The following is a 20986-nucleotide window of genomic DNA, read 5'->3' as shown; positions in this document are numbered from 1 at the left end:
CAGAGCGGCCGGAAGCGAGGGCCATAGAGTCCCGCGGGGGCGCGCGAGCGGCCGGAAATACCTGCCACGGAGCCGCCGCCGGCGGACAGAGCGGCCACCGGGGCCGGGTCGCGGTCCAGGCAGCGCGCGGCGGAGGCTGGTGGCGGGGCAGGCCCGGGAGCAGGAGGTCCGCGTCTCTGGGGGGGCCCGGGAAAGTCCCCCCCCACGGCGCCCCCCACACACCCCGGGGCCCCTGTGTGCGCGCCCCTCCCCCACCGGGCCCCTCTGCGCCCCTCCCTCACCCCCGGGGCCCCTGTGTGCGCGCCCCTCCCCCACGGCATCGCCCCACCGGGCCCCTCTGCGCCCCTCCCCCACCCCCGGGCCCCCTGTGTGCGCGCCCCTCCCCCACGGCATCCCCCCACCGGGCCCCTCTGCGCCCCTCCCTCACCCCCGGGGCCCCTGTGTGCGCGCCCCTCCCCCACGGCATCGCCCCACCGGGCCCCTCTGCGCCCCTCCCCCACCCCCGGGCCCCCTGTGTGCGCGCCCCTCCCCCACGGCATCCCCCCGGGCCCCTCTGCGCCCCTCCCCCACGTGTGTGATCAGTAGGTCACATTTAAGATGAAAGACTAAAAGTCTCTTGGTACCACTGAAGCAACTGGACACTGTTAAGAGCAGGATCCCAGCCTTCATTTGCCTTCAGATGGCCCCACCTCATAGGCACCTTCAGCAATTGCTGAGCTGGAAAAGTCCCAAGAGGGACATATTTGTGGGCTTGTAACTGTTTAACATGATGAATGTTTTGTGTCCGTTAGAGTTGATCACATCTCTTCATTTGTTCTTGGTCCTCAATTATATTCTCCCCCTGCACGTTCTTTCCTGTGGGCCTGATCCTCCTTTTCCCTATACATGTGGGCATGGAAACTGGCACAGTAGGGGTCGTGGTGAAGTGGGAAGGTAGGAGGACCTTGGGCTTCCATTGCAAGGGGTTGCACAGGATACAGCTGTGGATACCATCTGCCTCCTCCTTGGAGTGTTTTCTAGGAAGGAGCAGGCCCCATTGTCTGAGTAAATTCCTGGGTGAAGTCCTTCAGAAGTTCTTCAGAATCCTCACCAGCTGTGACCAACCATACATTGCATAGAGTATTTTCCATATAATACTAGAAAACTGATACATGTTGATAAGTGCACAGTAATGCACATTGAAAAGGAGGACTTGTGGCACCTTAGAGACTAACAAATTTATTTGAGCATAAGCTTTAGCTCATAAAAGCTTATGCTCAAATAAATTTGTTAGTCTTTAAGGTGCCACAAGTACTCCTTTTCTTTTTGTGAATACAGACTAACACGGCTGCTACTCTGAAACCTGTCAGTAATGCACATTGGAAAACATAATCCCAACTATAAATATAAAATTATGGGGTCTCAATTAGCTGTTACCACTTAAAAAAGTCGATTTATGAGAGCCAGACAGAAAGGGAAACATAATAATATCACCCTGATTCAGTGCTATGCTCTGACAAATGACAGTGATTAAGAAGTAAAGGACAAATTCTACCTTACACTACAGGCGGAATTAGAGAGAGTACCACACCATGACCTAACTATCATCATAGGAGACCTGAATGCCAAGGTCGGTAAGGACAACACAAACAATGACAGAGCAATGGGAAGACATGGGTGTGGCATCATGAATGAAAATGAAATCATAGAATATCAGGGTTGGAGGGACCTCAGGAGGTCATCTAGTCCAACCCCCTGCTCAAAGCAGGACCGATCCCCGACTAAATCATCCCAGCCAGGGCTTTGTCAAGCCTGATCTTAGAATCATAGAATCATAGAATATCAGGGTTGGAAGGGACCCCTGAAGGTCATCTAGTCCAACCCCCTGCTCGAAGCAGGACCAATTCCCAGTTAAATCATCCCAGCCAGGGCTTTGTCAAGCCTGACCTTAAAAACCTCTAAGGAAGGAGATTCTACCACCTCCCTAGGTAACGCATTCCAGTGTTTCACCACCCTCTTAGTGAAAAAGTTTTTCCTAATATCCAATCTAAACCTCCCCCACTGCAACTTGAGACCATTACTCCTTGTTCTGTCATCCGCTACCACTGAGAACAGTCTAGAGCCATCCTCTTTGGAACCCCCTTTCAGGTAGTTGAAAGCAGCTATCAAATCCCCCCTCATTCTTCTCTTCTGAAGACTAAACATCCCCAGTTCCCTCAGCCTCTCCTCATAAGTCATGTGTTCCAGTCCCCTAATCATTTTTGTTGCCCTCTGCTGGACTCTTTCCAATTTTTCCACATCCTTCTTGTAGTGTGGGGCCCAAAACTGGACACAGTACTCCAGATGAGGCCTCACCAATGTCGAACAGAGGGGAACGATCACGTCCCTCGATCTGCTCGCTATGCCCCTACTTATACATCCCAAAATGCCATTGGCCTTCTTGGCAACAAGGGCACACTGTTGACTCATATCCAGCTTCTCGTCCACTGTAATGCCTAGGTCCTTTTCTGCAGAACTGCTGCCAAGCCATTCGGTCCCTAGTCTGTAGCAGTGCATGGGATTCTTCCGTCCTAAGTGCAGGACTCTGCACTTGTCCTTGTTGAATGGAGAAAGGCTTGTTGATTTCTGTCATATGAATGACCTAGTCATTGGCGGAACCCTATATGAACATTGTGAAATTCACAAGCTGACACGGTGTTCTCCAAGAAATGCACTCCAAGACAAGAACCGGATTGACCATATCATGATCAATGGCAAATGGCGACGCGTTCTGACAGATGTCAATGTGAGAAGTGGTGCAGATGTTGGCAGCAACCACCACCTTGTGACAGCCTCCATCAAGCTAAAACTGAGAAGTGTGGGTCCACCAAACAAGGGACATAGACGTTATGATAAGCTAAAGTCCCTTGAAATACAGAAAGAAAGAAACAAAGAAAACCTTTGTTCTGCAGTTAAAGAACAGGTTTCAAGCACTTGCAGACCTTGATGAAGAGGAGGGGAATGTAGATGAGGAGATCAACAAGAAGTGGGACAAAGTAACAGCAATTTATAAACAGAGCAGTGAAGCCTGTCTAGGCTACAGGCGGAAGAGAAGGAAGGAGTGGATTACACCCAGCACATGGAACGCCAGAGAAATCAGATGAGCCCTGAAGAAAAAAGTTTTAGACACAAAAATCCCAGAAGCTAAAGAACAGATACCATGAACAGTATAGCAATGCACACAGGGAGGTCAAATGCCTTGCGAGAGTGGACAAACTGCATTATATTGATAATCTGGCAACACGAGCAGAGGATGCAACTGCTCATGGTGAACAAGGAACCGTCTATAAAACGATGTGGCTTATCAGTGGTAAACAACAGACACCAACAAACACACTCTACAGGAACAAATAAGGACACCAACTAACAACCGAAAAAGAACAAGAAATGCACTGGACAGAGCATTTCAAAGAATTGCTGAACAGGGAGCCACCTAAAGAGGAAGCAAACTTCCAGGAGGCAGAAGAAGATCTTGATATCAGACACCTCAACTAAGGAAGAGATCATTCAAGCCATCAAATCCTTAAAAAATGGGAAAGCTCCTGGCAAGGATAACTTGAATGCAGAATTGTTCAAGGTAAATCCTAAATTAAGAGCATCTATCCTGGCCCCTCTATTTACATCAGTCTGGGAAAGGGAAAAAGTGCCAGATGAGTGGACCCATGGGGTTGTAGTGAAGATACCAAAGAAAGGAACTCTCAGTGATTGTAATAACTGGCGTGGTATCACACTTTTATCTGTGCCAAGCAAAGTATTGTGTAAGATCATAGGTTTCAGAGTAACAGCCGTGTTATTCTGTATTCGCAAAAAGAAAAGGAGTACTTGTGGCACCTTAGAGACTAACCAATTATTTGAGCATAAGCTTTCGTGAGCTACAGCTCACTTCATCGGATGCATACTGTGGAAAATACAGAAGATGCTTTTATACATACAAACCATGAAAAAAATGGGTGTTTACCACTGCAAAATGTTTTCTCTCCCCCCACCCCACTCTCCTGCTGGTAATAGCTTATCTAAAGTGATCACCTTCCTTACAATGTGTATGATAATCAAGGTGGGCCATTTCCAGCACAAATCCAGGTTTTCTCCCCCCCTCCCCCTTTTCCACACACACAAACCCACTAGCTTATCTAAAGTGATCACTCTCCTTACAATGTGTATGATAATCAAGGTGGGCCATTTCCAGCACAAATCCAGGGTTTAATAAGAACGTCTGAGGAACGGGGGGTGGGGGTGGGGGTGTGGTAGGAAAAAACAAGGGGAAATAGGTTACCTTGCATAATGACTTAGCCACTCCCAGTCTCTATTCAAGCCTAAGTTAATTGTATCCAATTTGCAAATGAATTCCAATTCAACAGTTTCTCGCTGGAGTCTGGTTTTGAAGTTTTTCTGTTGTAATATCGCAACTTTCATGTCTGTAATCACGTGACAAGAGAGATTGAAGTGTTCTCCGACTGGTTTATGAGGTCATAATATTGCCTCACCATCGCCAGTATGGATAGTGGATTATGTTCTCACCAACATAGAAACATTCACATACTTGGGCGGCACCATCAGCCAGGACGGTGGAACAAGCCAGGACATCTGGAACAAAATCAATAAAGCCAGAAACGCCTTCAGGAGCTTAAATACAGTCTGGAAATCATCAAAATACACCAAAACCAAACTCAAGATTTATCAGAGCTGCGTACTTTCAACACTGCTTTAGAGTGCAGAATGCTGGGGAAAGAGAAAGTCTGACATGTCCAAACTGTCTTCATTCCATACAACCTGCCTCAGAAAAATCCTCCATATCTTTTGGCCCAGAACAATCTCAAACCAAGATCTAATGACACAGTGCAGCCAAGAGGATCTGAGCACCATCATTGTCAGGAAGTATTGGAGTTGCAGCTAGCAAGAGATGTTAAGAGTAACAAGAGGGGTTTCTTCAAGTATGTTAGCAACAAGAAGAAAGTCAAGGAAAGTGTGGGCCCCTTACTGAATGAGGGAGGCAACCTAGTGACAGAAGATGTGGAAAAAGCTAATGTACTCAATGCTTTTTTTGCCTCTGTCTTCACGAACAAGGTCAACTCCCAGACTGCTGCGCTGGGCAGCACAGCATGGGGAGGAGGTGACCAGCCTTCTGTGGAGAAAGAAGTGGTTCGGGACTATTTAGAAAAGCTGGACGTGCACAAGTCCATGGGGCCGGATGCGTTGCATCTGAGAGTGCTAAAGGAATTGGCGGATGTGATTGCAGAGCCATTGGCCATTATCTTTGAAAACTCATGGCGATCGGGGGAGGTCCCGGACAACTGGAAAAAGGCTAATGTAGTGGCCATCTTTAAAAAAGGGAAGAAGGAGGATCCTGGGAACTACAGGCCAGTCAGCCTCACCTCAGTCCCTGGAAAAATCATGGAGCAGGTCCTCAAGGAATCAATTCTGAAGCACTTAGAGGAGAGGAAAGTGATCAGGAACAGTCAGCATGGATTCACCAAGGGCAAGTCATGCCTGACTAATCTAATTGCCTTCTATGACGAGATAACTGGCTCTGTGGATGAAGGGAAAGCGGTGGTCATGTTGTTCCTTGACTTTAGCAAAGCTTTTGACACAGTCTCCCACAGTATTCTTGCCAGCAAGTTAAAGAAGTATGGGCTGGATGAATGGACTATAAGGTGGATAGAAAGCTGGCTACATTGTTGGGCTCAACGGGTAGCGATCAATGGCTCCATGTCTAGTTGGCAGAAAGTATCAAGTGGAGTGCCCCAAGGGTTGGTCCTGAGGCCGGTTTTGTTCAATATCTTCATAAATGATCTGGAGGATGGTGTGGATTGCACCCTCAGCAAGTTTGCAGATGACACTAAACTGGGAGGAGAGGTAAATATGCTGGAGGGTAGGGATAGGATACAGAGGGACCTAGATAAATTAGAGGTTTGGGCCAAAAGAAATCTGATGAAGTTCAACAAGGACAAGTGCAGAGTCCTGCACTTAGGACGGAAGAATCCCATGCACTGCTACAGACTAGGGACCGAATGGCTCGGCAGCAGTTCTGCAGAAAAGGACCTAGGGGTTACAGTTGATGAGAAGCTGGATATGAGTCAACAATTGTGCCCTTGTTGCCAAGAAGGCCAATGGCATTTTGGGATGTATAAGTAGGGGCATTGCCAGCAGATCGAGGGACGTGATTGTTCCCCTCTAGTCGACACTGGTGAGGCCTCATCTGGAGTACTGTGTCCAGTTTTGGGCCCCACACTACAAGAAGGATGTGGAAAAATTGGAGAGAGTCCAGCGGAGGGCAACAAAAATGATTAGGGGACTGGAACACATGACTTATGAGGAGAGGCTGAGGGAACTGGGCATGTTTAGTCTACAGAAGAGAAGAATGAGGGGGGATTTGATCGCTGCTTTTAACTACCTGAAAGGGGGTTCCAAAGAGGATGGCTCTAGACTGTTCTCAGTGGTAGCAGATGACAGAACAAGGAGTAATGGTCTCAAGTTGCAGTGGGGGAGATTTAGGTTGGATATTAGGAAAAAAATTTTCACTATGAGGGTAGTGAAACACTGGATGCGTTACCTAGGGAGGTGGTGGAATCTCCTTCCCTAGAAGTTTTTAAGGTCAGGCTTGACAAAGCCCTGGCTGGGATGATTTAATTGGGGATCGGTCCTGCTTTGAGCAAGGATTTGGACTAGATGACCTCCAGAGGTCCCTTCCAACCCTGATATTCTATGATTCTATGGATTGGTTGTGGGCTTTGGATGGAAACTGATTCCATCAGCAGAGTAGCAATAAGATGGACTCTTGAAGGCAAGCGAAGACAAGGCTGCCCAAAACCAACATGGCGAAGAGCTGTGGAAGCCAAGCTGAAAAACCTGGGGCACAGTTGGGGAACCATTGAAAGACTTGCCAGAAACAGACAGGAGTGGAGGAGCTTCGTCACTGCCCTAAACGCCAGAGCCGTAATAGGAACATGTTGATGGTGATGGCTCAAGAAAGAGATCTTGGAGTCATTGTGGATAGTTCTCTGAAAGCTTCCACTCAAAGTGCAGCAGCAGTCAAAAAATCTAACAGCATGTTGGGAATCATTAGGAAAGGGATAGATAATAAGACAAAATATCATATTGCCTCTATATAAATCTATGCCCACATCTTGAATATTGCATGTAGATGTGGTTACCCCATCTCAAAAAAGATATATTGGAATTGGAAAAGGTTCAGAAAAGGGCAACAAAAATGATTATGGGTATGGAACAGCTTCCATTAGGAGAGATTAATAAGACTGGGACTTTTCAGCATGGAAAAGAGATGACTAAGGGGGGAGATGATAGAGGTCTATAAAATCATGACTGGTGTGGAGAAAGTAAATAAGGAAGTGTTATTTACTCCTCATAAAACAAGAATTAGTGGTCACCCAATTAAATTAATGGGCAGCAGGTTTAAAACAAACGAAAGGAAGTATTTCTTCACACAACGCACAGTCAGGCTCTGGAACTCTTTGCCGGGGAGGTTGTGAAGGCCAAAACTATAACAGGGTTCAAAAAAGAACTAGATATGTTCATGGAGGATAGGCCCACCAATGGCTGTTAGTAAAGCTACAAATTTGTCATGGATATTTTTAGTAAAAGTCAAGGACAGGTCACGGGCAAGAAACAAAATATCACAGGACCTGTGACCTGTCCCTGACTTTTACTGAAAACATCCTTGACAAAATGGGGAAGGAGGAGGGTTCAGCTCCTCCCGTCTGCAACAGCTGGAGGCTGCAGGGACCCCCAACTGCTGGCTTCAGCAGATGTTACTGAATATGTTCAGTTCATGTGAGCATGCTCAGTACACCCTAAGTAGCACATTCAGTCAGGTAGCAATTATTCACACTACATGGCTGCTGGTCAGCTGTGGGGGCCCCCAATGTCACAGAGGTTTCTGGAAGTCACAGATTCTGTGACTTCCTGACTTCTGTGACATAATCGTAGCCTTAGCTATAAGCCAGGATGGGCAGGGATGGTGGCCCTAGCCTTGGTGTCCCAAGCTGGGAATGGACAACAGGGGATGGACCACTTGATGATTGCCCTGCTCTGTTCATTCCCTCTGGGGCACCTGGCATTGGCCACTGTCGGAAGACAGGATACTGGGCTTGATGGACCTTTGGTTTGACCCAGTCTGGCCGTTCTTATGATCCTAGGGTGCTTTTCCCACTTAAGGCAGTGCTTGTGTAACCCACACACCTCCTGGGTGTGGTGTTCTGTCCCAATCAGTGGCACCGAGACAGTTGGCTTTTAGCTCATGTGGTAGAGGCTCAGGCACTAAGCTCCAGAAGCCCCAGGTTTGATCCTGCCTGCCGACAACCGACCGGGGTTGGTTGGTGTTACACTTGCAGTGCCAGCCCTGAATTCTCTCGTGTAGAGACTCACTAGAGAACCCATAAAAGAGTAGTAGGGAAATAATAAAATAGTGTTTGCTTTTGTTATATTGGAACAGTAACCACGCTAGGCTATTTGTGTTTCTGCATTCTGGAAGTTGTTGGAAGGAGCTGGGGGTTTCTACAACTGCATAGGGGGATGGGCTCTTGTCACCTGGGGAAGTAGGGAAGACAGTTTGGATTGATAGTGTTAATTTTGCAACCATGGGGTTTAAAAACTTGATTTTTAAAAACGGAACCTTAGATTCTGGATCCTGACTCTGTAGTGATGAAAGCCACTCTGTAATGTAGACAGCTGTTACCAGGATAGGCTGGCCCAGTACAGGACTGTAGGCCCACATTAGATTTGGATGAACTATGTTTTTAAATTGAGTTGTGATATTGGCATGACCAACAGGCCCAAAGCACGTGACCAAAAAGGAAATCATAGAATCATAGAATATCAGGGTTGGAAGGGACCCCAGAAGGTCATCTAGCCCAACCCCCTGCTCAAAGCAGGACCAATTCCCAGTTAAATCATCCCAGCCAGGGCTCTGTCAAGCCTGACCTTAAAAACCTCTAAGGAAGGAGATTCTACCACCTCCCTAGGTAACGCATTCCAGTGTTTCACCACCCTCTTAGTGAAAAAGTTTTTCCTAATATCCAATCTAAACCTCCCCCACTGCAACTTGAGACCATTACTCCTCGTTCTGTCATCTGCTACAATTGAGAACAGTCTAGAGCCATCCTCTTTGGAACCCCCTTTCAGGTAGTTGAAAGCAGCTATCAAATCCCCCGTCATTCTTCTCTTCTGCAGGCTAAACAATCCCAGCTCCCTCAGCCTCTCCTCATAACTCATGTGTTCCAGTCCCCTAATCATTTTTGTTGCCCTTCGCTGGACTCTCTCCAATTTATCCACATCCTTCTTGAAGTGTGGGGCCCAAAACTGGACACAGTACTCCAGATGAGGCCTCACCAATGTCGAATAGAGGGGAACGATCACGTCCCTTGATCTGCTCGCTATGCCCCTACTTATACATCCCAAAATGCCATTGGCCTTCTTGGCAACAAGGGCACACTGCTGACTCATATCCAGCTTCTCGTCCACTGTCACCCCTAGGTCCTTTTCCGCAGAACTGCTGCCTAGCCATTCGGTCCCTAGTCTGTAGCTGTGCATTGGGTTCTTCCGTCCTAAGTGCAGGACCCTGCACTTATCCTTATTGAACCTCATCAGATTTCTTTTGGCCCAATCCTCCAATTTGTCTAGGTCTTTCTGTATCCTATCCCTCCCCTCCAGCGTATCTACCACTCCTCCCAGTTTAGTATCATCCGCAAATTTGCTAAGAGTGCAATCCACACCATCCTCCAGATCGTTTATGAAGATATTGAACAAAACCGTCCCCAGGACCGACCCTTGGGGTACTCCACTTGATACCGGCTGCCAACTAGATATGGAGCCATTGACCACTACCCGTTGAGCCCGACAATCTAGCCAGCTTTCTACCCACCTTGTAGTGCATTCATCCAGCCCATACTTCCTTAACTTGCTGACAAGAATACTGTGGGAGACCGTGTCAAAAGCTTTGCTAAAGTCAAGAAACAATACATCCACTGCTTTCCCTTCATCCACAGAACCAGTAATCTCATCATAAAAGGCGATTAGATTAGTCAGGCATGACCTTCCCTTGGTGAATCCATGCTGGCTGTTCCTGATCACTTTCCTCTCATGCAAGTGCTTCAGGATTGATTCTTTGAGGACCTGCTCCATGATTTTTCCAGGGACTGAGGTGAGGCTGACTGGCCTGTAGTTCCCAGGATCCTCCTTCTTCCCTTTTTTAAAGATTGGCACTATATTAGCCTTTTTCCAGTCATCCGGGACTTCTCCGGTTCGCCACAAGTTTTCAAAGATAATGGCCAATGGCTCTGCAATCACAGCCGCCAATTCCTTCAGCACTCTCGGATGCAACTCGTCCGGCCCCATGGACTTGTGCACGTCCAGCTTTTCTAAATAGTCCCTAACCACCTCTATCTCCACAGAGGGCTGTCCATCTCTTCCCCATTTTGTGATGCCCAGCGTAGCAGTCTGGGAGCTGACCTTGTTAGTGAAAACAGAGGCAAAAAAAGCATTGAGTACATTAGCTTTTTCCACATCCTCTGTCACTAGTTTGCCTCCCTCATTCAGTAAGGGGCCCACACATTCCTTGGCTTTCTTCTTGTTGCCAACATACCTGAAGAAACCCTTCTTGTTACTCTTGACATCTCTGGCTAGCTGCAGCTCCGGGTGCGATTTGGCCCTCCTGATAACATTCCTACATGCCCGAGCAATATTTTTATACTCTTCCCTGGTCATATGTCCAACCTTCCACTTCTTGTAAGCTTCTTTTTTATGTTTAAGATCCGCTAAGATTTCACCATTAAGCCAAGCTGGTCGCCTGCCATATTTACTATTCTTTCGACTCATCGGGATGGTTTGTCCCTGTAACCTCAACAGGGATTCCTTGAAATACAGCCAGCTCTCCTGGACTCCTTTCCCCTTCAAGTTAGTCCCCCAGGGGATCCTGGCCATCCGTTCCCTGTGGGAGTCGAAATCTGCTTTCCTGAAGTCCAGGGTCCGTATCGTGCTGCTTACCTTTCTTCCCTGTGTCAGGATCCTGAACTCAACTAACTCATGGTCACTGCCTCCCAGATTCCCATCCACTTTTGCTTCCCCCACTAATTCTACCCGGTTTGTGAGCAGCAGGTCAAGAAAAGCGCCCCCCCTAGTTGGCTCCTCTAGCACTTGCGCCAGGAAATTGTCCCCTACGCTTTCCAAAAACTTCCTGGATTGTCTATGCACCGCTGTATTGCTCTCCCAGCAGATATCAGGAAAATTAAAGTCACCCATGAGAATCAGGGCATGCGATCCAGTAGCTTCCGTGAGCTGCCGGAAGAAAGCCTCATCTACCTCATCCCTCTGGTCCGGTGGTCTATAGCAGACTCCCACCACTACATCACTCTTGTTGCACACACTTCTAAACTTAATCCAGAGACACTCAGGTTTTTCTGCAGTTTCGTACCGGAGCTCTGAGCAGTCATACTGCTCCCTTACATACAGTGCTACTCCCCCACCTTTTCTGCCCTGCCTGTCCTTCCTGAACAGTTTATAACCATCCATGACAGTACTCCAGTCATGTGAGTTATCCCACCAAGTCTCTGTTATTCCGATCACGTCATAGTTCTTTGACATCACCAGGACCTCCAGTTCTCCCTGCTTGTTTCCAAGGCTTTGTGCATTTGTATATAAGCACTTGAGATAACCTGTTGATCGCCCCTCATTCCCAGTATGAGGCAGGAGCCCTCCCCTCACAGACATTCCTGCCTGTGCTTCCTCCCGGTATCCCGCTTTCCCACTTACCTCAGGGCTTTGGTCTCCTTCCCCCGGTGAACCTAGTTTAAAGCCCTCCTCACTAGGTTAGCCAGCCTGCTCGCGAAGATGCTCTTCCCTCTCTTCGTTAAGTGGAGCCCGTCTCTGCCTAGCACTCCTTCTTGGAACACCATCCCATGGTCGAAGAATCCAAAGCCTTCTCTCCGACACCACCTGCGTAGCCATTCATTGACTTCCACGATTCAACGCTCCCTACCTAGGCCTTTTCCTTCCACGGGGAAGATGGATGAGAACACCACTTGCGCCTCCAACTCCTTTATCCTTCTTCCTAGAGCCACATATCATACGAAAGAAGAGTTGTTGTGTTAAACTTATAGTGACCCTTTGAAATACAAGCATTCCCTTTTTTAAGGTTTGAGCTAAAGTACTAGAAATAAAACACCGTTAATTGCAGTAAATACTTGGCTATATAAAAAACTCCTTCACCTGACCTTAGCTAAGGTTCAATAATTGGTAATGACATCACTTTATGTTTAGCATATAAAAATAAACTCTTAAAGGGTTCATTGCTAATATCTGCCTGACCAAGTTGGAGCTGACGAATGAGTCTAAGGACCCCTGGCTTTAGCCCATTTGTAAGTACCTTGATCAAATGCTTTTGTTCTGTTTGGCTGAGGTAAATTGCTATTTATGTAGGCTTTTTAGGCATGGTTAGCTCAATTGCATAAACACCATTTGACCTTTGGGGATTGAATAAAGGAATTTATGGTTAAATTAGTGTCATGGTAATACTCTGCATAAATAATAACTCCAACACCCAGGCAGGGGCTCCACAGAGCAGAAGGGAGGAGAGTAGAATCCAGGTAGCAAATGCAAGGCTTTCCCCAGCCTACTGTAGGGAAGGGGAGCATGTGTTCATGAACAGCCAGAATGAGATTAATAGATTCTAAAGCCACAAGGAACCATTGTGATCATCTAGTCTGGCCTCCTGTAAAAAACAGACAGAGAATGACCCACAATTATTCCTAGAGCAAATCTTTTATAAAACCTTTCAATCTTGATTGAAAAATTGCCCATGATGGAGAATCTACCATGACCCTTAGTGAATTGTTCCAGTGGTTAATTACTCTCACTGTGACAAAATGTACACCTTATTTCCAGTCTGAATTTCTCTAGTTTCAGCTTCCAGCCACTGGATAGTGTTAAACGTTTTTCTGCCAGACTGAAAAACCCATGATCAAATATTTGTTCCCCCTGTCAGTACTTATGGACTGCAATCCAGGTAGCCTTCTCTTTCTCCTGCCAAAGAGACTGAGCACTATAAGGGAGGCTTTCTAATCCTTGAATCATTCTTGTGGGCCCTCTCTGACCCCTCTCCTGTTGATCAACATCTGACTTGAGCTGTACTTGACACCTGAACTGGTCACGGCAGTCCAGCAGTGGTGGCACCCGTGCCAGATTCAGAGGGAAAATCACCTCGCGGCTCCTACTGGAAGTTCTCCGTACCCCTGTTAGCCCCTTGGGCTGAAGCCCAGCCCATATTCAGCTATTACTCACCAGGGCCCCAGCTTTCTTTGGGAGTTGCTGCCCCAAGCTGCACGCCTGATGCCTGCATGGACGAGGGAGGGGCCCCAGCTGGGGGGCAGGGCAGGCTGCGCCCATCCCCCTGGCCTCACACCTGGTGCCTGCCTGGACGGGGGGGCCCCCAGCTGGGGGCAGGGCAGGCTGCGCCCATCCCCCTGGCCTCACGCCTGGTGCCTGCCTGGACGGGGGGACCGCCAGCTGGGGGCAGGGCAGGCTGCGCCCATCCCCCTGGCCTCACGCCTGGTGCCTGCCTGGACGGGGGGACCGCCAGCTGGGGGCAGGGCAGGCTGCGCCCATCCCCCTGGCCTCACGCCTGGTGCCTGCCAGGACGGGGGGGCCCCAGCTGGGGGCAGGGCAGGCTGCGCCCATCCCTCTGGCCTCACGCCTGGTGCCTGCCAGGACGGGGGGGCCCCAGCTGGGGGCAGGGCAGGCTGCGCCCATCCCCCTGGCCTCATGCCTGGTGCCTGCCTGGACGGGGGGGCCCCAGCTGGGGGCAGGGCAGGCTGCGCCCATCCCCCTGGCCTCACGCCTGGTGCCTGCCTGGACGGGGGGACCGCCAGCTGGGGGCAGGGCAGGCTGCGCCCATCCCCCTGGCCTCACGCCTGGTGCCTGCCTGGACGGGGGGGCCCCCAGCTGGGGGCAGGGTAGGCTGCGCCCATCCCCCTGGCCTCACGCCTGGTGCCTGCCTGGACGGGGGGGCCCCCAGCTGGGGGCAGGGCAGGCTGCGCCCATCCCCCTGGCCTCACGCCTGGTGCCTGCCTGGACGGGGGGGGCCGCCAGCTGGGGGCAGGGCAGGCTGCGCCCATCCCCCTGGCCTCACGCCTGGTGCCTGCCTGGACGGGGGGGCCCCCAGCTGGGGGCAGGGCAGGCTGCGCCCATCCCCCTGGCCTCACGCCTGGTGCCTGCCTGGACGGGGGGGCCCCCAGCTGGGGGCAGGGCAGGCTGCGCCCATCCCCCTGGCCCCGGGCCGCCCCGCCCCAGCCAGGGCTGCCGGCCAGACCGTTCCAGATGCCCCGCCCCCAGCGCGGTCCCTGCTCGGCTGGAGGGGCGGGCTCTGCCCGGGTGCTGTCCAATCGGGAGGCGGCGGCGGCGGGCCGGGCGCGTGCCATTGGTCCGCCCGTGCGGGCTGCCAGCAGGGTGCGTTGCGCCGCGCTGCGGTTAGTGCCGTGGCTGTCGGCGACGTAGCGAGCGGCCCCGGGCGGCGGCGGCGAGAGCGGGAGGCGCCGGGCCCAGCCCGGTGAGTGCGGCCTGTCAGCGGCCGGGCCGGCGCCAGGGGCCTGCGGGCCGCGGCGGGGTGTGGGGCGGGGGCCCGAGCCCGAGACCTGGGGGGGGCCCGAGACCCGGCGGGGGGGGGCGCGGCGGCGGGGGGGGGCGCGGCCCGAGACCCGGCGGGGGGGGGGCGCGGCGGCGGGGGGGGGGCGCGGCGGCGGGGGGGCCCGAGACCCGGCGGGGGGGGGGCGCGGCGGCGGGGGGGCCCGAGACCCGGCGGGTGGGCGCGGCGGCGGGAGGGGGAGCCCGAGACCCGGCGGGTGGGCGCGGCGGCGGGAGGGGGAGCCCGAGACCCGGGGGGGGCGCGGCGGCGGGGGGGGCCGGGGGGCCCGAGGCCCGGGAGTCCGAGGCGGGGGGGGGGGCCCGAGGCGCGGCGGGGGGCGGGGGGCCTGGCGGGGGGCGGGGGGTGCTGGGCCTGAGGCGGGGCGGCGGGGGGTGGGGGGCCTGGCGGGGCGGTGGGGGGTGGGGGCCCGAGGCGCGGCGGGGGGTGGGGGGCCTGGCGGGGGTGCTGGGCCCGAGGCGAGGCTGGGGGGTCTCCGGGCTGGGCGGGCACTGACCGGGGCTGCGGGGTTCCCAGGCTCGAATCTGCTTCTCCCCGTTCCCCGGGCGGGCCGGAGACGTCCCATTCCCGGGAGCTGGTGGGGCGGGTCTGCCCCGTCAGCCAGGACCGAGCTTGGGCACTGGCTGGGCAAGTCCCCGGCGGGTGCTCGCCAGCTTGCCGGTGCTTGTATGAGCTTGTGACACTTCCCCGTAGCAGAGTTGGCCCCAAATCCGCCTCTTCCCCGGTCTAGGGATCTGCTGCACCGAAATGATTCTGGGAAGTCCCGAGAATGGCCTACGGTGCTGTTGGCTGGGTCCCAGGCCACTGGTACCCATGTGCAGGGCTCGCTCTTTGCACCTCTGGTAATGCCCAGAAAAATGCAGCTCTGCTTGCCTGAGCAGCAAGATTTCTCCACCTTAACCAAGCCCTTGTTCTTGAGCCTTCCCAGAAAACAAGGCCTGCAGCTGAAGTGTGTGAGAGAGACAGAGGGCCCCCCACAGTGATTGACCCAGAACTGCCTGTAGGAGAATGGGAAACGAGCAAAACTCTTCACCCTCTGGTGGATCCGATTTCACAGAAAGAATGTTCTCCCCAAGCAACGAGGGGGGCTGCCGTACTTCAGGAACTTGTGGGGTGAGCTCACTGGTTGGGCCCAAAGCAGATCTGCAGTGGTCAGACACCAAGTGCTGCTTTGCTAAGTCTTAGAAGAATCAAGTCAAACTCTTCATCCTGAGTGAGCTGCCCTGAGCTTGAGAGTGGCTGTCCTTGGGGAATATCCGCTCCACTTTCCTTAGTACAGTGCTGGGTGCTTGACTAGAGGTGGTATATGAGCTTTGTTATGGTTTCCAGGTACTAGAGTTGCATCCCATCATGTCTGAAGGAGAAGCCAAGCAGGTTCCCAGCAGTGGCTCAGACACAAAGCCAGAATCCACATCTTCTGGGCCAGGAATGACCTCCATGTCTCCACCAGTGACTTCTGCAGCTCCAGCAGCACCCCAGGAGGAGGAGGAAGAGGAGGAGAGTGAAGATGAGTCTGAAATCCTTGAAGAATCTCCTTGTGGACGGTGGCAAAAGAGACGTGAAGAGGTCAGTGCGCAGCAAATGAGCAAGGGGCAGGGAACTTGTAATGTTGGAAGGCCAAGACTGTAACAGATTCAAAAAAGAACTAGATAAATTCATGGAGGATAGATCCATCAATGGCTATTAGCTAGGATGCGCAGGGATGATGTCCCTAGCCTCTGTTTGCCAGAAGCTGGGAGTGGGCGATAGGATGGATCACTTGATGATTCCCTGTTCTAGGCATTGGCCACTGTCAGAAGACAGGATACTGGGCTAGAGGGACCTTTGGTCTAACCCAGTATGGCTGTTCTTATGTTCTAATGGCCTCTATTGAGGGGTGAAACACAGAAAATAGGGGATGTGATGAGGATCAGAGGTGGGGGCCTATGTGAGCTTGTGAAATGCTGTACTTTCTTTTGGGTATAGCTAGTGTTTGGGGCTGGTGCAGAGTTACAGTTCCCCAGGAAGAACAATGGTGGGATGAGGAAGCTCAGCCTCGGGATGAGGAACTGCTTTGTGGTCTGGCTAGAAGTGAACTAATCTGTCTGAGTAGCCCAGGGCATCTTGTCCTGTGGTTGTCATGTGACTACCTCAAAGTGAGCAGGACAGATTGGTGCCATCAGTTCTTTTTATTAGTGAGTGGTCCAGTCATAGAACTTGGTTCCCTTCCTGAGCTGAACTGTTCTCTGCCTCTCTCAAAGTAGCTTTCTTCTGTTGGTTCCTTTACATCCTTCTCTCCCTCACCCTGTCGTCATTTCCAGATGATAGTTTGCTTTGCCCCTGTTTGTGTAAGAGAATGAGACAACATACTGAATGTACCTGAGTGCTACTGAATAGCACTTCACATGATGGTGGAGTTATCTCCTACCTAATCCCCTTTGGATGGTGGCAAAAGAGAGAACTTCACAAGCCCCGTTTTGAAAATGATTTTCCTCAGTCTCTGGAATATCGAGTCAAGGGGCCTATCTGTGGTCTCTGTTTGTTAGGGTTTATTTCTCTTTTTATCCAAGCTGGGTTAGAGCTGGTGCAGTTTACTTCTGCACAGAAAATGGGCAACAGAGAAGTGAGGGATGGTGTCAAGGTTCCTTCCCCACTCTAGGGTACAGATGTGGGAATCTGCATGAAAGACCCCCTAAGCTTATTCTTACCAGCTTAGGTTAAAAACTTCCCCAAGGTACAAACTTTGCCTTGTCCTTGAACCCTATGCTGCCACCACCAAGTGTCGTACACAAAGACCAGGGAAAGAGCCCACTTGGAGACGTCTTCCCCCAGAATATCCCCCCAAGTCCTACACCCCCTTTCCTGGGGAAGGCTTGATAAGAATCCTCACCAATTTGTAGAGATGAACAGAGACCCAAACCCTTGGATCTTAAGAACAAAGAAAAATCAATCAGGTTCTTAAAAGAAGAATTTTAATTAAAGAAAAGGTAAAAGAATCACCTCTGTAAAATCAGGCTGGTAAATACCTTACAGGGTAATCAGATTCAAAACACAGAATCTCTCTAGGCAAAATCTTAAATTACAAAAAGACACAAAAGCAGGAATATCCATTCCACCCAGCACAGCTTATTTTACCAGCCATTAAACAAAAGGAAATCTAACTCATTTGTAGCTAGATTACTTACTAACTAACAGGGGTTGTGAGTCTGCATTCCTGATCTATTCCTGGCAAAAGCAACACACAGACTCTTTGTCCCCCCCCCCCCGTCCTCCCCCGCTCCCGATTTGAAAGTATCTTGTCTCCTCATTGGTCATTTGGGTCAGGTGCCTGCTAGGTTACCGTAGCTTCTTAACCCTTTACAGGTGAAAGGGTTTTGCCTCTGGCCAGGAGGGATTTTACAGCACTGTATGCAGAAAGGTGGTGACCCTTCCCTTTATCTTTATGACAGATGGTATTTGTGGCATCAGTGCACATGTCTCCTCATGTTGTTGGTTATCCAGAGAGCGTTGGCCAGTTTGTGTTTTGCTGCCTTTGTCTGGTGTGGTGACTGAGACCTTCTCTGATGTGGAGGTTACCACAATCATCCATCCCTCTGTCAGCTGCTGGCTGGACTCTTGCAGTTGTGGCTGTATTTCGGGCTTGACTTGGAACTTCAGCCAGTGCAAAATACTGCCTTTTAAGTAGGGGCACGCCATGTAAAATTGACTCACATGCTGCTTGCTCTCACTAAGCTCCTGATGCACAGCAGGGTTTTGTTTGCCCTTTATAAAGCCCCCAGTGGGCTGTCACAGACGCTAGCTTCCTTCCGTCCTCCACTGTGGCCCGTGCATTTCACGTAGTCCTAGTGGTCTGTTACCAGAGCTGACCTCCAGGCAGGTGACAGGACTTGTCTATGAGGAGCGCTTGGGTCTGGGATTTGCTTCCTGATGCGGTCTGCTAAAACAAATGTGATCTTGAGGATTGTGCAAGACACACCCCATCCTCCCTTCTCAAAGCTTGGCTTTACTAGGGAAAAAAAGTGCACGCTTACTTCATGTCCGGTATTATTAGGTAACTTCTTCATGAAGACAAGGCAGTGGTAGTTTTAACACCTAAGTTAGAAGGTCAAGGTGAACCCAAGGCTTGCTCATAGTCTTGATATTGACCTGCTAATACATGCAAAGACCATGTGGTGCCTTGTTTTCATTTTATCTCATGTTAGCTAATACCAGGGAAACAAGGTGTGCCCTTACTAGTAAAGGCATACCGTTGATGGGTACAAGGAGGGTATGTACACGCTTAATAACTGCCTGCTTGTGTGTGGTGGGATGATAGTCTACAGTTATGTGAGCACGTTTTCTTCATAGGACCCCATCTTCCTAAGCACCCAGGATGGATGGTGTTTAAGGAATGAGGCAGCTGCTCAGTATTTCTGTTTGACGTCTTAACTCAGTATGTGGCTCCGTGTCTCATTGATTGCACACCCAGATATCCACACATGGAATGACTAATGGCTTCATGGGCTTTTCTGTGGTGCTTATCACTGGCGTATTGGAGCCTAACAAACATTAAATAATTTCTCTACAGCATGCTTGTGTGGTAGAGGGGGCTTTTGCAGATAAGGAAACTGAGAAACAGACAGATGAAGGCCAAAAGTTGCAAACTTCTCCAGCTGTCTGTTTTCCAGAATATTTGGCATTTCTATAAGGTTAGGTGGGAAAATGTGGCAATATTTAATGATGGAAAACCTAAAATAAATGAGCAAAGGGACCTGTCCAATGCCACACAGTGAGTCAATGCCAGAACTCAGGGCCCACTAACTCTTCATTTTTCCAGATCAAACTGCCTTCCTGCTAGAGATGCTCAGCATCTACAGTTCCCTTTGATTTCAGCTGAAGTTGTGAGTGCTTACCACTTCTGAAAGTCAGGCTCCATGTATCTCAAGTGAGGCATCCAGAAAATGAGGAACACACAGCTAGTGGCTGCCTATGCCAGTTTTGGCTTGACTTGCCCAATGGTCACATGGGAAGTGTGTGTGTTGGATAGCATTTTTTTTTTTTCTGGGTGGTAGTCTGTTATCTTAACCATGTGGTCAGCCTTCCTCTTTCTGCAGAGAAGCCTTCCTGAAGGCTCGCCTACATGGGGAAAGTGACCACACTAGCTGTAGCCGAATAAACTATTCACGAATAGCTCCTTGTGTGGATGCTGTTCAGGAATCAGTCACTTTATTTCAGATAAATTGCTATGGAAGTGTACTAATTATTCTGGAATTAAAGTGACTTTGATTCCAATACAGTGTTCACAGAAGGAGCTAGAGTGGAACAACTGTTCAGCTAATTTCTCTGTGTAGACAAACTTTTATTCACTACACACCACCTCCTAACTTTTGCAGCAGTGAGATAGTGATCCTGTTGAAAACCCTCTAGTCATTACACAGCTGATTCATTCTCTGAGCATCATCCATCCTGTGGAACAAAATAGTGTGTGATCGTTAGTCTACATCATGATGGATATGCATTGGGGAACAGAATTAAAGTTGCACAGGCAACCTTCATTTTGGCATTTCCTTTCTTTTGAATCATTGACTTTGCGACCTAAATAACATTCTTTTAGTGTAGTTTGGTGTATGTAATGGCCTAGGTTTCTTTACAATTATACAGAATTTGGCAGTGAGTTTTAATCTAGTGAGACCATATGTAGCAGCTGGAGAACATTGGGGCCCTGGCAAGTCACCAAGAAGAGGGCAGGTTTGCACTAGGATTTGCTAATAGAATGATGATCGCTATTAAGTGCTTATCTTTTTTATTATACACTTTATTGGGTACCAAGGGAACATGTTCAGAAATGTTTTTTTTCCTTTCTGCTTCACTCTCCTACCATTCTTGCAATAGGACAACCCCCTACAAGGGGTTTGTAGTTGCAAAGTATATAGTTTGAGTCATAAGTGAGGAAAAAAGTCTTAAAATGCTGCACAGCTGTCTTCAGTAGTTTTCCTCCCACTTCCTTGTTTCTCAGCCATTCTTCCCCATAAATATATATCCCTTGACTGAGCCCAAACGTGGAAAGTGGTGCGTGAATGGAAACAAGTTTTTGTAGTGACATCCCACATTCGTAGCCAGAGAGCTGGAAAATTCTATATGCCAGAGACCAACTCATTCTTTCTAAGAACTTACAGTTCTTTATGCAGGTTATTGAATGACAACACTTTGGATCAGTGAAATGCAGGATAGAAACAATACAAGTTTTAATATGGGTAAGTGTGTACATCTAGGACAAAAATGGAAGCCATACTCACCTGACTGGGGGGATTCTATCCTGGGAAGCAGTGACTCTGGAAAAGATTTGGGGTTGTGGTGGATAAT

At 50.1% G+C, this 20986-nt stretch overlaps 1 protein-coding gene and 1 long non-coding RNA gene across 4 annotated transcripts in view; one reads left to right on the top strand and one right to left on the bottom strand.

The window, feature by feature from the left end:
• Positions 1-3849: 3849 nt before the first annotated feature.
• Positions 3850-14335, bottom strand: LOC125634851 (uncharacterized). Its single transcript, XR_007356078.2, has 3 exons — positions 13309-14335; positions 11782-12079; positions 3850-4602 (listed from the first exon to the last, which is right to left on the bottom strand). It is a non-coding gene; the product is annotated as an uncharacterized LOC125634851 (long non-coding RNA).
• A 123-nt stretch (positions 14336-14458) lies between these two features.
• The window catches only part of NRBP1 (nuclear receptor binding protein 1), an 89575-nt gene continuing 83047 nt past the window's right edge, over positions 14459-20986 (top strand). The window contains exons 1-2 of one of the 3 annotated variants that reach the window (XM_048846168.2): positions 14459-14572; positions 15995-16231. In XM_048846168.2, coding sequence (XP_048702125.1) covers positions 16016-16231 — 216 coding nt within the window. In that variant the 5' untranslated portion in view covers positions 14459-14572; positions 15995-16015. Of the gene's footprint in view, positions 14573-15414; positions 15779-15994; positions 16232-20986 lie in introns of those variants that run through there. The other 2 variants (XM_048846166.2, XM_048846167.2) reach the window with 2 other exon arrangements.

The sequence above is a fragment of the Caretta caretta genome, chromosome 3 (assembly GCF_965140235.1).
Source record: "Caretta caretta isolate rCarCar2 chromosome 3, rCarCar1.hap1, whole genome shotgun sequence".
In the NCBI taxonomy this organism is placed as follows: domain Eukaryota; kingdom Metazoa; phylum Chordata; order Testudines; family Cheloniidae; genus Caretta; species Caretta caretta.
Note: the sequence above shows the minus strand (reverse complement) of the source record. Positions and strands in the feature narration are given on the sequence as shown.